The sequence below is a fragment of the Mus musculus genome, chromosome 5 (genome assembly GCF_000001635.26).
Source record: "Mus musculus strain C57BL/6J chromosome 5, GRCm38.p6 C57BL/6J".
NCBI classification, from domain to species: Eukaryota; Metazoa; Chordata; class Mammalia; order Rodentia; family Muridae; genus Mus; species Mus musculus.
Window position 1 is genome coordinate 64,952,450 of NC_000071.6, and position 18,909 is coordinate 64,971,358.

The 18,909-nt window shown below is 45.2% G+C and overlaps 2 protein-coding genes and 1 non-coding gene across 7 annotated transcripts in view; 2 read left to right on the top strand and 1 right to left on the bottom strand.

The window, feature by feature from the left end:
* Positions 1-642: 642 nt before the first annotated feature.
* On the bottom strand, positions 643-18,493 carry Tlr6 (toll-like receptor 6). Of its 5 annotated transcripts, none has more exons than XM_030254364.1 (2): positions 18,318-18,493; positions 643-3,144 (listed from the first exon to the last, which is right to left on the bottom strand). In XM_030254364.1, exon 2 carries the CDS (start codon positions 3,111-3,113, stop codon positions 693-695), a length of 2,421 nt encoding a protein of 806 aa, XP_030110224.1. In that variant the 5' UTR covers positions 3,114-3,144; positions 18,318-18,493; the 3' UTR covers positions 643-692. The 5 variants fall into 5 exon arrangements, with proteins under 5 accessions (XP_030110224.1, XP_006503923.1, NP_001371100.1 ...); XM_006503860.2 differs by lacking the exon at positions 18,318-18,493 and adding an exon at positions 17,442-17,587; NM_001384171.1 differs by lacking the exon at positions 18,318-18,493 and adding an exon at positions 6,585-6,717 and having other exon boundaries at positions 646-3,144.
* Positions 17,626-18,909, top strand: part of Fam114a1 (family with sequence similarity 114, member A1) — a 71,827-nt gene continuing 70,543 nt past the window's right edge. The window contains exon 1 of the mRNA NM_026667.3: positions 17,626-17,695. The gene's annotated coding sequence lies outside the window, so the exon portion shown is untranslated. The remainder of the gene's footprint in view (positions 17,696-18,909) is intronic.
* Positions 17,869-17,946, top strand: Mir574 (microRNA 574). Its single transcript, NR_030577.1, has one exon. It is a non-coding gene; the product is annotated as a microRNA 574 (primary transcript).

An 18,909-nucleotide genomic window follows, 5' to 3' on the forward strand; every position in this document is an offset into this window, starting at 1 on the left:
AGCCTCATCCCCTGGCTCAGTGGAATCAAGGCTTCCATCAAGTCTCTGTCAAAGATATGAAGGAACTAGAAGCCAGAACTCTCAACTTTGTGCCTCCATAACAGGAGACCTGATGCAGAGAAAGAAGAATGCTATCATGGTTTCAGTCCAAGTCCCGAATTCCTGGCTTTGGGACCCGAGGCCATGCAGTGTATCATGGCATTGAGGGCATGTGATGCAGGGACTGCTCACCTTGTGATGATAAGGAAACTGAGAAAGGGGTCCTGGGGTGGGGGAGGGCACACTCCTAAGCTAATAGTGGTGGTTCACCCCTGTAATCCCAGCTCTTGGGTGGCTGAGGCAGAAGGGATACTCGGAGCTCAGGGACAATCTAGACAACACATCGTGAGACCCTGATATAAGAACAAGAAAAATGAGCCTTGAAAAAAAATACAGCCTTCAAAGACAAGCCCGCAGTGACCAACTTCCTCCAATCAGGGCCCCATGCTAATTGTCCATTCAGCTGTGAACTCAACAGTGGGCAAGTCCATTAATGAACTTAGCACCTTCATAAACTACTTCTAAACATGTTATTTATCATAAGCACAGAGCAAACTAAGACACCACAACAGAAGTACCTCCAGGTAGGAACTGAAAACCACAGTGTTCATGAGAGCCCAGGTTGACAGTTTATTAAGTTAGAAACCCAAGTTTCAAGTTTTCACATCATCCTCATTGACTAAGGCTAACTTCATAATAAATGAAGCTCTAAGGTTGGCCCAAAACAGCCCACGTTTGCCCTTCTCAGTAGGCCATTCCAAGTAAGTCCGCTGTGCCATGAGAGCCCGCAGCTTGTGGTATCTACTGGGAATGTTGTTCTGTAGAATGGGTTCCAGCAAGATGAGGATTAAGTTATCAGAGCCTTCATGGAAGAGATTATGATGGGCAAAATAGAGTTCATAATGGCACCACTCACTCTGGATGAAGTGGGGAGACAGCACAAAGATGGCCTTGTAACTCTTCTCAATGAAATTGATGATGTTCTCCACAATGCTCTTGCCAGGGACAAAGTTCCTCTCATGGAGGCAAACCCGGATGTCATCTTTCTCTAGGTTGGGTAGTAATTCGTTCTTCACCCAGGCAGAATCATGCTCACTGTATGAGACAAAAGCATGGAACTGGAGGTTTCTCTGGAGTTCCTCTAAGGGGATGTGCCTGGCCCTGTGCCTGGTCTGTGTCCACTGACACAGCATCCTCACATACCAGGGCAGGTCAAAGTAGAGACAGAGGAAAGCCCCAGTGACAGCCAGCACCAGCATAGTGGCCCCGATGGTGACAGTCAGCAGAACAGTATCACAGGACAGTGGAGACATGTGGAAGTCCCTCAGTGCAGTTCCCTTAGAGCTTTCTGGGTAGTCACACCTGTAAGAGTCAGGCCAGCCCTCCACCACTTCTCTTGCTACCCAGCCTATGTTCTTGACAAAGTCCCTCAGCTCACATGTGCATTGGAATGGGTTGTTTCCCGCTGTTAGGGATCTAATATTCTGACAGCTCTGGAAGAAATCCTCAGAGGGATGGGAAACTGAGTTATGGTCGATGACCAGCACAGAAAGGCTGCTGAAGGCCCCACACCCAGGAAGGTCAGTTAAGGAGTTGGATGCTACATTGAGTTCCTGCAAAGCCTGCAGGTGGGTGACATCTTTAGGGATGCTCATTATCCTGTTGTTGTGAAGGTCAAGGACCTTGACCTTGGGAGGTAAGCATCTGAAGACAGAGCCTGTAAGCATATTCGAAGACAAATTCAACACCAATATGCTCTCAGCCCAGGCGCATGTCCTGTCATATGCATGAGAGTTCAAAGAATTCAAACTAACATCCAAAGTTTCCAGAGAGGACATATTCTTAGTCATGAGAGCTACTTTAAAAAAGTTCTTCAAACCATTCCTTTGTAAGATAAGTGTCTGCAATCTCTTTAAGGTGGAACAGCCTTGAAAAACACTGTCAGTAAAAACATTCTGGGTAAAGTTCAGAAATGTAAATGAGCTTGGGGATGGCGGGCACACCATGTGGATGAAAGGGGTGTCTGAGATAGAGAGCATCTTGATGTTCATCTCAGCAAACACCGAGTATAGCGCCTCCTTTGAAAAGAGGAACACTTGGTTTTTGACGTGCTCTATCATCAGTGACTTCAGTGCTGTCTCCGAGTAAGTAAATTCTTCCCTGTCGATTCTCTCAGTTATCGTTAAGTTGTAAATATTGAGGTACTCCACCGGTCGGGGCCAAAAGAATTGGAAAAGTTTAACCGAGCACTTCCAGGTTGTTTCTATGTGCTGGAGGGTCACATTCAATAAGGTTGGACCTCTGGTGAGTTCTGATAAAAATGTCATTAACCTTTGACAGTTTTCATCATTCAATTTAATATTACTCAGTTGTAAATGTCCTAAAGCGTTTACAGACATGTTCACTTGAACAGAGAACAAGCTATTTGGATGAAAGACCAAATGGAGAACGGTGGTATTGGGAATCTGAAGACTTTCTGTTTCCCCGCCTTTTATATGATAACTCACTAAGTCCAGAAGAATGCAGCTTAGATGCAAGTGAGCAACTGGGAGCAGATCCAGTTGTCGGAACTTTGCAGCACTTAATCCCAGGAAAGTCAGCTTCGTCAGGTTGCCAAATTCCTTACACACAGGCAGTACATCAAAGTCATTGAATGAGAGGTCTAGATGCCTCAGGCTCGCCATAGGGCAGCAAGAGATGTTTTGCAACCGATTGTGTGAGACATCCAGGTATTCTAAGTCCTGATTGAACAAGAATACATGGAAATCAAGGCTCCGTATCCTGTTGTGGGAGAGTCTCAGAACTCTCAGCTCTGACAGAAAGCTGATATCAGGCATCCGAAGCTCAGATATAGAGTTTTGAGACAGACTCAGGGCTTTTGTTCTTGGTGGCAGGTCTTTGGGGACATGAGTAAGGTTCCTGTTTGAATAGTCTACCATAGACTCAAGTTCATTAGAGAACGGGGTCATGCTTCCGACTATTAAGGCCAGGGCGCAAACAAAGTGGAAACTCCCCACGATGGGTTTTCTGTCTTGGCTCATGTTGCAGAGGCTATCCCAGAGGGACTTTACCATTCTTCACAGCATTTTTACTTGGATCCAAGCTCTAGAAATAAGACAGACTTTAAGGTGAATAAAGATTAAGTGGTGAGTTTTAAGCTTCCATTTTCCAGGATTCTGAGAGCTTTCTTCTCCCACCCTGCACTCATCACCACCCCCATTTTTTATGTGATATTGTCTCGGTCTGAAGCCACAGGAAACAATATGAACTTTTAATCCAAGTACCGTGATTATCTGTTTTGATTAGTCTTGGGGATTCCTAAAGGATTCTCTAGGGGCCTCAAGTTTCTTTCCCATGCAGAGCTTTCTCAGGGCTGGAGCAGCCTTCAGGGTGATGTTTGTCAAAATCCGAAATTTAAAGACAAATGTATGATCTGCAGCCACCTGAACCAGAGGTAGCAAAGGATGAACAACAGACACAGGGAAGTAAGAGAACAGGAGAGAGGATATGCACACAGGAGAAGCAGCAAGAAGAGAAATGGAGAGGGGATGGAGGAAGGGCAGAGGGGGCAAAGAGGCCCAGGGGTATCAAGACAAATACACACTCGAGAATCTATACCATGGGGGCTCTGAACAGATCTGAAAAATATCTGAGTCACATCAGGGGACAGAAGCCAGCAAAAGACTGTGGACCAGCCCTTGAAGTCAATCAAGTCTCCACAACTTAATTCTCTCCCCCAACCCCCAACCCGTTCCCTAATGCTATCACATTGACAGTTTGGTGTCGGTATACACATTTCAGGGAAACAGAAGCATTCAGATCCTGGCAGGTTCCATCACTGGAGGAAGGACTCCACCTTCATCCGTTCTCTTGTTGTTATAATATAATACCAGGGATTGGGAAACTGGTAAAGGATAATTCTTACAGTTCTGGAAGCTAAGAGGCCAAGAGTTGAGGGGATGCCTCTGGTGAGAAACCCCTTGTTGGTGGGGACTCTTTGCAAAGCCCTAATGTCATACAGAGCATGACCTGATGAAAGAGATAAGGCGGGGGAGGGGGGAGAGTCTTGTAACAAGCCACTCCCTTTATGTCTCATTAATTTATTAGTCCATAAAAAGGTTGATCCATTTATGATGGTGCTGCCCAAGGCCCTGCCTCCAAAAGTAATTTTCATATGACTTTAGTGGTTAAGTTTCTAGCGTGTGAATCCTGTACATCAATATTTAAGCCATAGGAAAGGCCACAAATGCAGGCAGCTTCTAGAAATGGTTGAATTGCTTGATCTTCAACAGCACATAGAAAGAATTCAGCCTTGATTAAAGACCTACAAGATGCATCGTGGAACTGTAGAACAATAAATGTCCCTCATGTTGAGGCGCAGAGTTATCAATGGTTTGTTACCGCAGCAACAGAACGGACTGTGTTGAGCCATCTTTTTCATTAATCAGGGTAGTAAGCACTTTCACTGCGATCCCCAACACTTGGATTGTACAACTAGACTCACAATCCTGCAAAGAACCAACTTCACAGTAGCAAGGACCCAAACTCACCCGGGAAACAGATAAAAGAATAGGACAGATGACATGCTGTCTGTCCTCAGAACAAGGTGAGAGTCTGAAACAGAAAGGAACAGACTCTTGAAAACTCCAGTGATTGAAATGGAGAACTCTTTGGACGAGCTGAATCATAAAAATAGCCCCATTGAGTGGGATAGAAGACCAAGAAGGGAATTTTCCCTAAGGCCCACCATAGGAGGCCAAAGAGAAACCACAAAAGAAGTGCTAGAAGGTGTGGAGACCAGATCCATGGTTACACTCTGGGAGAATGGGTCCAATCCTCAGAGAAAGAAATTGAATGCCCCGGCAAGGAGGTTCCAGAATGAACTCCTAGTGGCTTAGTGATAGAGGACTTGTCTAGCATGCTTGAGGTTCTATGTTCAAGCCCTAGTACTATCAAAAAAGAAAGATAAAAAGAAGCAAGGCAGGGGCTGGAGAAACGGTTCAGTGATCATGAACACACACGTTGTTCTTACATGCCACTCCCAGCACCAGTAGGGCTGACAAAATGCTCAGACATATAACAATGAACAAATAGATTTCTTAAAAGAAAAAGAACAAGTAATTAGCAAAAATGTAGTAATGTTTACTGCTGAGCCACAGCAAATATTGATGACAAATATTTTTAGAAGAAATTGGGACTTAACTTTGCCAAGGATTATGAAGGAATGATTAGATGTTGGGAGAAAAAAGGAATGAAACTGACGCATGTTGGGAGTTCTTGCTTGATCGAGTGGAAGCTCTAGGTATCAATAAATTCAAGATGTGAGGAAATTATAAAGTTAAGTGTGGGAACAAAGCAAATGAGTCTGAAAAATTAGCGTAGTTCCACTGGGTAATGTGGTAATTTATGTAAATTCCTTTAAAATTCGCTGCTCTTTACTTCAGCAATTCCACAGCTGAGCATTCACTGAAGGGATCAGTAGAGGTCCACAGGACGGTGAGGTTGTGGGGATGCTCACACCGTGATAAAAACCGTGATAAAAACCGGAAAGATCAGAATGGCTAGGGTAGAAAATGATGGTTCATTCACAACGTGGCACGACATACAGCCTCGGTCACTGCATTAAAAAAAAAAATCCTGCAATATAGCATTAAGTGACCGGAAGGAAGGTTACCACACTGCACACCCACCAAGACTCTAATTTGTAAGAATACAGATTAGAGCATCTCAAAACCCGTGGGGGAAGAATGTGAAAAAATTATGCCTAATGCAAATAGCAGTGATGTCAGGATCAGGGCTTAATTTAATTTTCTTTTTTACAGTTTCAAGTATTTCTAAAATTTCAAAACTTTTAACATCTTCTGGGGTCTCAGGCTATTATCTCTTACAATCTTGTAAAAAGCCGTCTTTATTTGATGTGCCAGGGTGAAGTGATATGGGGGGAGTCCCCCATCTCAGAGGAGGAGGAGGGGGGAAGTTGGAAGAGGAGCTGCATGAGGGGGCACTGATAGGAGAGGGAGCTGATATTGGGATGTAATGTAAATGAATGAGCGAATTAATTAATTAATTAATTAATGGGAAAAGTTGTCTCTAACAGAATTTCAGCTTGGAGTGTGGAGGCGGGCATAATGTTCCACTCCGTGCTGAGGCAGTTGAGGGTTGCCGGGAGAAGAGGAGCCCTTGGTAAGCCTAACTCAGTCCAATATAAGGCAACATAGCCAAGAGTACATGGATAGCACAAGTTGGATTTGATGGGATTGGACGGGGGTGGGTTGGGGGGACACTCAGGTGGGTGGGTGGTTAAGAGTTAGGAAGGGGCGAAGAAAAACACAGTGTTCAAAATTCTCAAAGAACTAATCAATTAAAGCTCTCTTAAAATATACCCCGCCAAAAAGTTTTATATGCAAGCATGCTTGTATTATTTATGATATAAATACACACATAAAGAGGGCCCAACCTCTTCAACAAGGTGGCAGAGAATGGACATTCACGGATGAGGTCCCCTCCTACAAATCCCCCTCCCCCACCCCCCGAGGGCAGCTTACGTGTCTATGTTCAAGGGACTGTCATTCATTCAGCTGCCATGTCCCCCACATGGATATGCGCGTCCTGGAAGATGCTCAGAACCTCGAGATGTTCCTAGGGTGCACATTCTGGCAAACAGCCCCAGACTTTAATGAATTCGTAGGTAGCATGGGTGGGACAAAGGGGAAGGTTTATTTATTTATTTTAAAGGAAGTATGAGGAGACAATAAGAATTTGCTTAATACATCAAACAGAAAGTGAAAGAGAAAAGAATAGTCAACCACAAAACCAAAAGTGGTGGCGGATGGAGGGAGCGCCGTAAAAACTAAAGCTATGAGAAAAGGGGGGTGGGGGGGAGGGTTGTAATCAAGTCAACACAAGCACAAGAGAAACCTGGCTCTGTCAAACTTTGGGTTTGAAGGCCAAGTGCCAGCTTCCGGCTGGATTCAAAGTTACAAAGAGTTTGGGAATCTTGATCTCAGTCACTTCCACCAAATGTTTCTTCAGATTCTTCTGTGGACAAAGGGCACGGCAAAAACTAGCGCAGCGGAAACGAATTCACATAGGAGGGACAGAATTAAATCCTTCCTCCAAAACGCTCATAAATTAGTGAGAGGTACAGACTAATAAAAGATTATAGTACCACGTGATGAGGAAACAGAACACTGTTTTTATACACACAGCCCAGTGTGCTGTCACGACCACAAAAGACTACAAAACTTCGTGAAAGGAGAAAACAGCCCAAACCAACGGGACAGGAAAAGTCACAGAAGTCGACTCACTTCCTTGGCTACCGCTGAAATGCCAGCTGTTGTCTGTCTACCCGAAAGTCACAGAAAATTCTTAGGTAGTCCAAACGACAGCCACGCTTTAAAACACCGCCACAAAATCGTTTTGTAAAAATTTCAAAGAAAGGTTACCTATTTCCAGCACTGACGGTACCATTTTCTTTCTCGATTGAAATATCAACGCAGTAATTTGAAAAATCCAGAAAAGCCTTCTTACTTACCAAGACTTCCTTCTCCGAATTTCTCTGAAAAAATAAGTTGCTTGACCAACCCTAGTCCTAAGCCTGGGAACCACGGTACTTAGGAGTGGTTTGGCGTCATCTCTTGGTACTCGTTGGAATTACCCCGTGTATAAAACCCTTCCAAAGCAGAGGGGCTCTGAGCTGCCGTCTATAAATCTTTGCTTCAATCTTTAGATTCATATAAACAAGCAGATTATGAACATTTTGGTGTTACTACGAGTATTTATTTAAGGTATGTTTTGTCTGCTTTTTGGTTTTTATTTTTGTTTAGTTTTGTTGTTTGTTGTTTGTTTTGTTTTATTTCAGACTGAATTTTAAATTGCCACCAGGATAGAAGTTAGGAGATTCAGTTCTGTGCTGTGACAATCCTTCATATTTCCCCTACAAAATCACCACTGTCATTCGAGCAAGGTTTCAGCACCTTGGGACTGACAGAGATACTTTAAAAACAAAATAAGCTTAAAGCTCATGGCGTGCTTTTTGGAAAGCCGGTTTTCAAGAGAAGTTTCAGTGTCAATACACATTTAGCCAGCCTCGACAGTTTGTCAACATTCACTACTACTGGGAGCTTCAGTTCTTAATTCGGGAAGAGCAAGCGATGCTGGTCTTCTTCCACAGCAGCTTAGAACTTGGTTTTCTAAAGACTGTTTAGAATTTGAGAAACACGTTTAGTCAAGGCTGAAAGGCAAAGAGGATGAAGGGCAGACACTTTGAGCAGGTGTCCCTGTATCCCGGCTTCTCACTCGATTAACTAGATGATCGTCTCCTAATTGATCTCTCTGGCTACCATCATCTCGTCTTTGAACAAAAAAACAAAAACAAAAAACTACCAAGACTGTACGTTGGCCAATGATAAGCTGGAAATCACTTCTGCTTTCGGGAGGAAACGAAGAAGAACATCTTACTGCTCATAGTCACTCAGCAAACATAAGAGGAAGTCTTCTCCGAACTGGGGAGGCTCAGCAAGGAGTGATGGGGCAAAGCTGGCAACTAGTGTGTGGAGGGAGCGAATGAGTGGAGATATCCAGACCCGACTGGAGACCTAGGCAGAGGGGAGAGGAGCCAATGAGATGCAAGGGATGGCAGGCAACACTGGGCCTGCTTCTTAAGAAACCACATGATTCAGAGGTATACACACAAGCTTGAGCAAGCACGCACGCACGCATACAGGCACACACATACGTGCGCCTAGCATTGAAGAGCGGTCACATGACTCACATCTCGGTTGTATTGCACAGTAATGATGACCTTTGGGGATGCAAGTGCTACTCCTGTTGAAGCTGTCACAACTCTAAGGGGAAGGGTAGAGCCAACCTAATTCATGCAACTCACATGGAAGGGACCACATGACAGGAAAATGAGCAGAAAAGAGAACACATTGGGCTGAGTGCCTCGCTTAGCCAACTGTGTAGCTTTGGGCAAGTTGTGTAACCTCACTGAGATTATTTTTTCATCTACAGAACAGTCAGAGTTGTGATTTTTTTTCGAGGGATGATAATGAATACCAAGCAGCTGGAATGATAACTGACAAAAAAAGAAGCCACAAGAGTAGGAGATTTGGATTCTGTGAAAGCCATGTTTTCACATGGGAAAGTAGAAAGATCATAGAGCATTGAGATCACATGAAGCAAATCAGGAAGCAGAACTATGGCCTAGCACGCATATACAGGGCTCGTCTTCCTGCCAGCTTTACTCTGGGCATTTTACAAGTACTTACCAACACTCATAAAGGTGCTGGGAGATAAGTGTTCTACCCCCACCTCACACTGGTTCAGGAGTAGCTAAGAAATGGACTGGTCAGGGGCAGGCCGTCCCAAGACTGTGCTCAGCATCACAGTGTGCCAGGTCCCAAGTCTCACATAAGGAGACACCGAGAGGTAGCCATTTGACTCAGAAGCCGGAACTCAGGTTCAGAGTCAGAAGCCGATGGATGCCTGCGGCCAGAAGGCAGAGGGAGCACCACCCTGCCTTCACTTCCAACTGTCTGATTTCTAGAGCCATAAGAGGAACACATTGCTGTTGTTTTAAGCCACGTGGCTAAAGGAAATTTCCTATATCGGCCACAGGAGACTAGTAGCATTATCACATGCATATACTGGAACACATACAATGCTTTTCTTCAGAACTCTTGTCTTCCAGCATAACTAAGAGAGAGTCCCATTCACCATGTTATCCCCCTTTGTCCTTTAAAAAATACCATATATGATGTTTCATATTTTATGAGATAGCATCTTACAAGTGGGTCTCATATCGTCCTGCCTCGGCTCCCCGGTGTTGACATTGCAAGCATGCGCCACCCTATCCGATTTTATGTGTTATGCTACTTTAATTTTTTTTAAATGTCACAGTGGGATAAATAAGATAATATAGCCTAAAGCCAGTTAATATCCTGTCGCAGTTCAGACAGAAGGAAAACATTATTAAGTACTGATATTAAAGCTAACATTTGCTGTTGAATTTGTGGGGAAGACAAACCACGGACTGAATTAAAATGGTATTTGTAGTGCGTACAACCATGTAATGGTATCCAAACTATGTCAGGTTTTCCACACATCAATAAAAATGTGACTGAGAAACCCAAAGGGCGGGCACAAATTAAGCCAAGAATATAATCGGATGGATTGGGGGCGGGGCTAGAAATGGGTCTAACACGAGAAAGCACACGGCGAAGCATCCTCACTGCCTGTGGGAAGATACAGACACTACTCAGTGCACACTCCTGAGATAGACAAAGAACAGGACACTCAGAGATACCAAGTATGAGTCAGAATGTTAGAAACAGGAGCTTACCAACACTTCCCGTGCTCCCAAATTGTTAAAAAAGGCTCAGAGGAGCCAGATGTTGACACCATTTTTGAAGCTCTTCTCATGACTCTTGGTGTCATAGGAGGATCTAGGCACTGAGACCTGCATACTAGCCTGGTGTCTGGCTCCTAGCTGCATCCTTATAGGACCCTGGAGGCATCTGCCCTTGACTTTCTGATTTCCCCATCTCTGTCTTTCCTTCCAGCATTTGAAACCAGTCCTTGAAATCAATCACCAACTGATCTCAACCATTCTGCCTGATGTTTCAGGTTTGGTGTTTGGTTCACTAAGTTGAGCACCAGCCCTTCACTAATTCAGGTTTTGGTAGTTGAATAGAACACCCCTGATTGTACCCGAGATGCTGTTAACACCAGCCATGATCTGGCTTGTAAGCATTCTGATTTCTATTTCTAGCTCAAGTCTTTCCCTCTGATGCCAACAGTTCCCCAGTCTCACTGCACAGAAACATCATGGGCCACCCCTTCATTATACCTCTACGTTCGTTCTCAGCGACCTCACTCCTCTCTTCTCAATCCAAATTAAGTCACTGTTTCCCCAGGACCACATTGCCAGAGTGACTTAACAGAGTTGCCAGTAAATATTGACACTACCCAGGGCTGGTCTCATGTGGACTTCAGACCGTGTCCTGGCCTAAAGGAGGTGCCATTCTACCAGCTTTTCACCACTCTCCCTTGGCCCAACACCCTCCTACCCTTTCTCACGCCCACCCTTGTCCTCTGTTACTTGCCTGACATCACTCTCCCTTGTTCATTCTTAGCTGATGATGCTTCATATTGCACAGATAGGCCTCTTCAGAAGAGCAGTGCTTTACAGTCTGCCGAGCTCTGCCAGTTGACCTGAACAGCTCTATCCTTCCCTTGTGGAGCAGAAGACTCACTTTTGCCTTGTCTACACAGTAAATCTCTCTTGCAATTATCCTTTCTCCACTTGTGGTGGTTTGAATAGGAATGGCCCCAGTAGATTCATGTCTTTGAATGCTTGGCCCGTGGGAGTGGCACTATTAGGAGGTGTGGCGTTGTTGGAGTAAGTGTGACTTTGTTGGAAGAAGTGTGTCACTGTGGAGGCGGGCTTTGAGGTCATGAGTGTGTGTGTGTGTGTGTGTTCAAGCTTTGTCCAGTATAGAAGCCCTGTCTCCTCCTGACTGCCTTGAGATCAAGATGTGGAACTTAAGACTCCTCCAGCCCCATGTCTGCCTGAACACTTCCATGCCTCATGCCATGATGATCATGGACTAAACCACTGAAACTGTAGCCAGTTCCAATTCAATGTTGTCCTTTATAGGAGTTGCCTTGGTCCTGGTGTCTCTTCACAGCAATAGAAACTCAAGCTAAGACACTGCTTTAATGTCAATGTTATTCTTCCCTAGTGTGGGATTTCTGACCTACACATGATGTTGCAGTTTTCTTCACCTCTAAAAAGCAAAGCTCTTACTTGAAGGCTCGGTCTCCTCATCCTTGGTCCTCCTCACACCGCTGACTTATTTCCCCCATTCACTGTCACTAATTATTCTCCTCTTGTTTCATTAGATACACACCAATCCCTGCTGCTCAAGAGAGATAGCTCATTAACTGACCATCATGGTGCCAAATAAAAGGCTCAGGTTTCATTTTCATCTCGTTTGAATCATCGAGCAACATTTTATGTGGTTGAAACATCTTTGGTTGGAGTTAGTTCAAGACTAACTATGTAGCCTTGGCTGTCCCGAACTCTTTCTTTAGGCCAGGCTGGCCTTGAACTCACAGAGACCCACCTGCATCTGCCTCTCGAGTGCTGGCATTAAAGGTGTACACCACCATCACCCACCTTGGTTGAAACATCCTGAAAGGTTCTCTATCTGGGTGTTCTGGTCACCCATCTTCCAGCCCCTTTTCTTGAGTTCTCTGTGAGCTCACTGACATTCCTTCCCACCCTCTTGGGTCCTTTCTTGGGTCTCAGGTCTTCTGTTTTGATGATGAGATAGCTAAGGTCAAGGGCACCATCCCCATCTCTGGGTCACAGGGATAAGTGACTTTTCTATTAAAAAATGTGAAGGATTCTCTTCTACTCAAAAGTATAGATGGACCCCAATCCTCTCACCCACCATGCTCTGGGCCTTACAGGTTCTACAGAACCTCTATTTTTCCTAGTGTGCTATCAAGTTAGCTCCCTCCCCCCCCCCAACCCCTCCTGCCCAGTAGAAGCAGCATTACTTGCTACATAATGCATGCTTTTGAAAAGTTGTGTTGAAAGCCTGGGGGGCTACTCAGTGAGTGGTTAAAGTGCTTGCCAAAGGAGTGTGAGGGCTGGAGTTTAGATCCCCAGAGTCCAAGTAAACACTGGGTGGGCTTGGCAACCCACCTGTAAGTCTAGCCTTGAAAGGCAGAGATGGGATTCTCAGAGCAAGCGGCTGTGGCGACTAGACAGATCAGTGAGCTCCAGGTTTGGACAATAGGTCCTGTCTCTTTGACTAAGTAGGAGAGCATTTGAGGATGATTTCCAGCATCCACCTTCTGCTTGCATATCACGTGTACTCACATATATGCACACTCCCTCACATGTGCACACATACATGCAGATGTGTACACACACACATACCACATACACACATGAAAAGGAAAAATGTTGACTAAACTCTTCAACCATGCTGAATCACAATGGACAGCAATTGGGACTTGTCTGGTAAAGGCAGCCCAACTATTCTGTTTCTAACCTCTTGGAGGAGAGTATATACAAAGACAGTTATTGCAACATTCTCTATAAATGAGTAGAATACAAAGCACAGGAAAGATCCACTAACCAGGAAATTGCTACATTGTGACATAGACTAGATGTCTAAAGGATACCAAAAATGAGTGTCCTAGAGCTACACGTATGAACATGACTGATTCTCAGATAAAGCTATGTTAGGACCGGGGATGCAGCTCAGTTGGTAGAGTGACTGCCTAGCATGCAAGATTCCCTGGATTTGATTCCCAGCACCTATAACTTGGGTATAGTGGAGAATTCCTGTAATCCAGCACTTGGGAGGTAGGGTAAGGAGAATCAGGAGTTTAAGGTTATCTTTGTCTGCATAGCAATTTTGAAGCTAGCCTGGGATACCTGAGACCCTATCTCCAAATAAACAAAGAAGTTAATGTTGAATTAACAAGTTTCTATAGCTATTTGTAAATTTCTAAATCATTTACAGATTTATTTAGTCATTATTTAAATCATTTGTAGCATTTTAAATAATTGTTATACATTTATAGGTAAGGATATTGGCAATAAACACTAGTCCGAGTGAAGAGACTCACAACCTCAGTGCAGTGATGCTCTTCAGAGAAAGCAGGGAAAGAAAGGGAAGGGCTTTCACGCAGATCCTTAATGTTTTTTCCTTTGAAATAAAAGTTCTAAAATAAATACGTTTAAAAAAAAAAAAGGTAAAACCTGACCTCTTAGCATTGTCGTGGTACAATCTCCCTTTTGTGCCCACAAGTGAGTACTTAACCTGTTATCTTTGACTTCTCTATATGTTTTTAAACAATTCAAGATATTTTAAATCAATGGAAAAAAAATTCCTTGCAAAAAAACGCAAACCACCTGAAAAGACCAGGCTGGCTTGGACATAGCTGCCTTTGAACTCTAAGGGCAGAATTACAGTTTGGCAGAAGCACGGGGAACCGTGTTGCTAGGGTTGTCTGGGTGATAATTCCTTGCTGCATAAGCATGATGTTTGGGTCAAAAGAGAAAAAGGAAACACTCCCTGTCCGACTGGGCTGCTGACCTCACAGGCAGCTACAGCAGAGGCAATGGCCGTCTCTAGGATGCGGACTTGTGTGGGTCATTGAAACATACCTGGTCCACCTGAGACACAATTTAGGACTGGAGCAAGCAGGGTGGAGTGGGGGTGCTCTGTGCTCTATTTTTTGAAGTAGAAAGTAGGGTACAGGAGGCAAGCACTAGATTAGGGTTTAAATCCTCAGTTTACAAGGACCAGCTATTGAGGTTTTGTCTTTTACTGTCTATTGTAATGCTAAATTCAGGCCCCAAGACCTGGAGTCCACACACGGACTTAAGAGACCTTGCCTCATAAAGATGCCAACAGCCAATAGATGGGTAGGAGAGACATAGGCGGAGTTTAGGTTTCCCTGGCTTGGGGGGAGAGGAGGAGGAGGAAGAAGAAGCCACTGTGGGTTAGGAGTCAAGAAAGCATGGCCCTGTGGGCTGGCCAATAGGAGTTAAGAGCAGCCCAGATGGAACACAGTGAGCGATAATTCGAGGTTATTGATAGGAAAGTAGATTCTAACAGCATGGAGGGTAGATACCTGCCCTGCTCTTGTGCTGTTTAAGATGCATTGTAAATGTAAAGGTTGTGTGTGTTTTTTATCTGGGAAATAAATGGTCAAAGGCAGGGTAGAAACCCCCTCATCGGGATTAAAAGTTTCTACTTCAACCAACCTTGGTTTCTACCCTCAGTCACATCCAGATGACTTTCCAGAGTTTCTATGAATATAAAAATAAAAAGCCAGGCATGATGGCACACACCCTTGATTCCAGCACTTGGGAGGTAGAGGCACACAGATCTCTGAGTTTGAGGCCAGGCTGGTCTACAAAGACAGTCCCAGGATAGCCAGGGCTATACAGTAAAACTCTGTCTTGAAAAAAAAATGAAGTAAATAAATAGATAGCCTTAATTAGCTTCAATTTCTTTATCCCATAGGGAAAATATAAGGAAGAAACCCAAAGTGACCTAATGGTAGACTAATCAGATACATTGTTATATAAACAAAATATGATGTCGATTGTAGTAGAATGCTTTGACTGACCCATGTTGGCCAAGAACAATGGTTACCAGTAAACAACGTTTACCAGTGAGGAAAAAATTGCCATAATCTTGCCTTAATTTTTTTTTTTTTAATTTTTGATATGAGGTGTCGCTATGCAGTTCATGCTGGCCTCGTTTGCTGTATGGTCCCGACTGGTCTCAAACGTGCAATTCTTCTACTTCAGTCTTCTTGCTATTTGTGTGTGTGTGTGTGTGTGTGTGTGTGTGTGTGTGTGTGTGTGTGTGAGTGGAAAGGAACCACAGTAGAATCCAGGCACTTAAAAGTGGTAGTGATTGAATGGCACACCCCTGTAATCCTAGTAACAAGTTCAAGACCTGCCTGAGCTAATAACCCGTTCAAGAACAACCTGGACAACCTGGCAAGACCCTGTCTCAAAATAAGATGAAAAAATTAAAAAGGGTTAGGAATGTAGCTTATGTCATATATATATATATATATATATATATATATATATATATATGTGTTTACCCCCTAGTCCTGACAAAATGATGATGATGGTGATAATAATGGTGATAGTGATGATTGTGATGGTGATATTAAAGGAATAAAAATGAGGTCATTGTTTTAAATTTTGAATTCATAATCTAATTTTTGGGTAAAGGAATTCTTTCTTCAGTTCAGACTGAATACATAATATTAATGTGTTCAAATTCACTGATGGACATAAAAAATTAGGAAAAAACTGTAGGCTATACCATATCACACATTATTTGAATGTTCTAAAATTCAAAGGAATGACATATTCTCACAAAATTTTAAAAAAGAAGTTGGCATACTTTTGTGAAAATCAGACTAGAAAATTAATGGCTTTTCAGTAGAAAGGGATTTTAAAACTGTCTCATTATATGATTTAAAATAAAATAAAATTTGCTGTCACACGCGCCAAGGTGCTCTTCAGAAGCTTTAGAAGCGACATACAATAGTAAGCAACCAGCCTGTCAGCAACCAGTGAGAACCAGGGTCTAAGGGCTCAGAACACTCAGTACTGATAACAGGGTGGACCAGGCACGACTTACAGCCCCGTTGAGTGGTCTCACTATCAGAGGGAAACAAATAAACGAAGTAATGGAAGCAAATGCAAATACCTGAACTAGCTTAGAGATCCAAAACTATCAGTCTTGAATGGCCCCACTCAGAGCCCCTCCCACTCTGAACATTTTTTCTCATCTTCCTAAAAAGAAAAAAGAAAAGAGCAACAAACTAGCAGAAGTCAACTGTCTTAGGGTTTCACTGCTGTGAGCAGACACCATGACCGTGTCAACTCTTATAAGGACAACATTTAATTGGAACTGGCTTATAGGTTCAGAGGTTCAGTCCATCATCATCAAGGCGAGAGCATGGCAGCATCCAGGCAGGCATGGTGCAGGAGGAGCTGAGAGTTCTAAGTCTTCATCTGAAAGCTGCTAGCAGAGCAGTGCCTTTCAGGCAGTCCATAGGATGAGGGTCTTAAGTCCATGCCCACAGTGACACACCTACTCCAAGGCCACTCCCACTACAACAAGGCCACACCTCCTAATAGTGCCACTCCCTGGCTCAAGCATATAAGTTACACCAACAACTGACTACTTAAAATTAAGAACTCCAGGGTGGTGAAAAGTCCCCCCAAGCACACAAAGTTCTATTCTAACAGGTGTTTATTGTTTGCAACTGCACAGAAATGCACAAGCAACTCCTCAAAGGAAAGAAACACACACAAACGGAAGCTGCCTAAAAAGAGAGAGCAGCTTACAAAGAGAAAACCAGAAAGGGGGCGCGCATGAGAAATGGTGACCAGTCAAACCTTGGAGACGCATACCTTTAATCCTAGGCAGAGGCTGGCAGAGGTCTGAGTACAAGGCCAGCCTGGTCTACAGAGTGAGATCTAGGACAGCCAGGGCGACACGGAGAAACTACGTGGTGCAAACCCCATCCCATTCCGCCCCACCCTACCCTACCCCCTGCTGCCATCAGGGAGGGGAGGGGAGGGGAGGGGAGATTTTGTTTGCTTTGGACAAATACATTTTCCACGCCAAACGCAGATGTGCAATGCCCAGGCCAAAGAGAATGAATTTGGGCTTTGATCCACATTTCCAAGCTGGCCTTCTAGAAAGCATGGCTCCTTTGAGTCTTTTTACTTTTGTTTCTAATCACATCCCACTCCCATCGCTGACGTGGTCAGAGAATTCCACCTAATTTAGAACCGGGAAATCCCACGGTGAGGCTAGGGGACTCCTTACAACCTGCAGGGCTTCCCCAGTGCTTCGTAATGGAAGGCAGGGGACCCCGCGCTCTGCCCCGACCACCGATCTGGGACGGCGGAGTTCGGAGTTCGCAGCAGGTCAGGGTGCAGTGGGGCCGGGCAGAGGCAGAGGAGGGCGGCCCGGGGCGGGGCAGCTTGGCCGGTCCCTCCCCTGCGGCCGCGTCCCCGCCGGTCCTGCCGACGTGGCGGGGCGGGACCCGGGACTCCCGCGCGCACTCGGCCGGCCAAGCGGTAAGAGCCCGGGGCGCCCTCTCCCCATCCCCTTCCCGGGCGGGAGGGGACCAGCGCGCCGCGACCCTTGTCCGCTGTAGGGTGTGAGAAATCACCGGCGGGGAACCGTCCCGAGAAAGCAACTTGCTTGGGCACGAAGGTCGGGGGAGACGCGGCCGAGGGCCCTGCGTGGGTGCGGGCGTGTGAGTGTGTGTGTGTGAGTGTGTGTCGCTCCAAGTCCACGCTCATGCACACACCCACACGCCCGCACGCCCGGTCTGCACCCTCGTCCGGCCTGGAGCTCCGTGGAGTCCGCTGCCAGAGGCTAGGCACAAGCCAGTCTGGAAAGTTTCCCCAAGTGTCCCAAGTCTGGGGTGGGCTGTAGGGTCCTCCCAGCGCGACGCTCTGAGGGATCCAGTTCTTGCTAGTCAAAGACCTCCATTCCTAGGGTGAGCTTGTCCTCCCCCTGGGAAAACCGAGCACAGGCCTTGACCTCCATCCTGATCCATCATCTTTCCCTGGCATGCCCCACACCCAGCATGCCTGCGCTCCTGCCCCCCTGAAACACCTTAAGCTAGCACCGTTTGCATTCCCAGGACCCTCTTGGGCCCCCTCTTCCCCACCCCAAAGGCAGCCCCTTTACCCAGCCAGCTTGTCTTCTCCGAGGAATCTGGTGAGTATTTCCCAGCTGTCAGTCAGTCCCCACTTGGATTTCACTGGCTTTTCTTAAAGAAGGAGGACTTTCGGCAGACTATGGGAGCACTCTCTGGGCCATACCATCAGTGTCCACCCCTGAACCTCTTGATAGAAGCTGATGGCTTTTTAAATCAGCAGTCCTTGAACTCCTCCCTGGGACACCAGAACAAGAGAAACAAGGTCATTCCGAGAAGCCTCTCTTAGCTCACCTGGCTTCCTAGAGTTCTTTCCTCCCCAGCCCATATCCTAGACTCTCTCCTCCATTTCCTCTATCAATCCTGAAATGTTCTGATTAAACTTCTTACATTGAAAGCTGCCAGCGATGGAATGAAACTCCAAGGGTGGGATTTGAAGCACAAGTTAGCCAGTGTAGAAGGAATTTGGGGACGGGGGGTGGGGGGTGGGGGGCGGGGTGTTAGGGGGTGGGGGGCTTCCTGAATCTTGGGGATTCAGAAGTGTAAGTAGTTATTTCTTTCATCAGAGCAGGCTTATGTGAGACATCGTTTTTCGTTCAAATCAATATCAAACACAGTATATAT

Coding starts and splice junctions, on each gene's coding strand:
- Tlr6 (XM_030254364.1), bottom strand. CDS start 3,113: ATGGTAAAGTCCCTCTGGGATAGCCTCTGCAACATGAGCCAAGACAGA.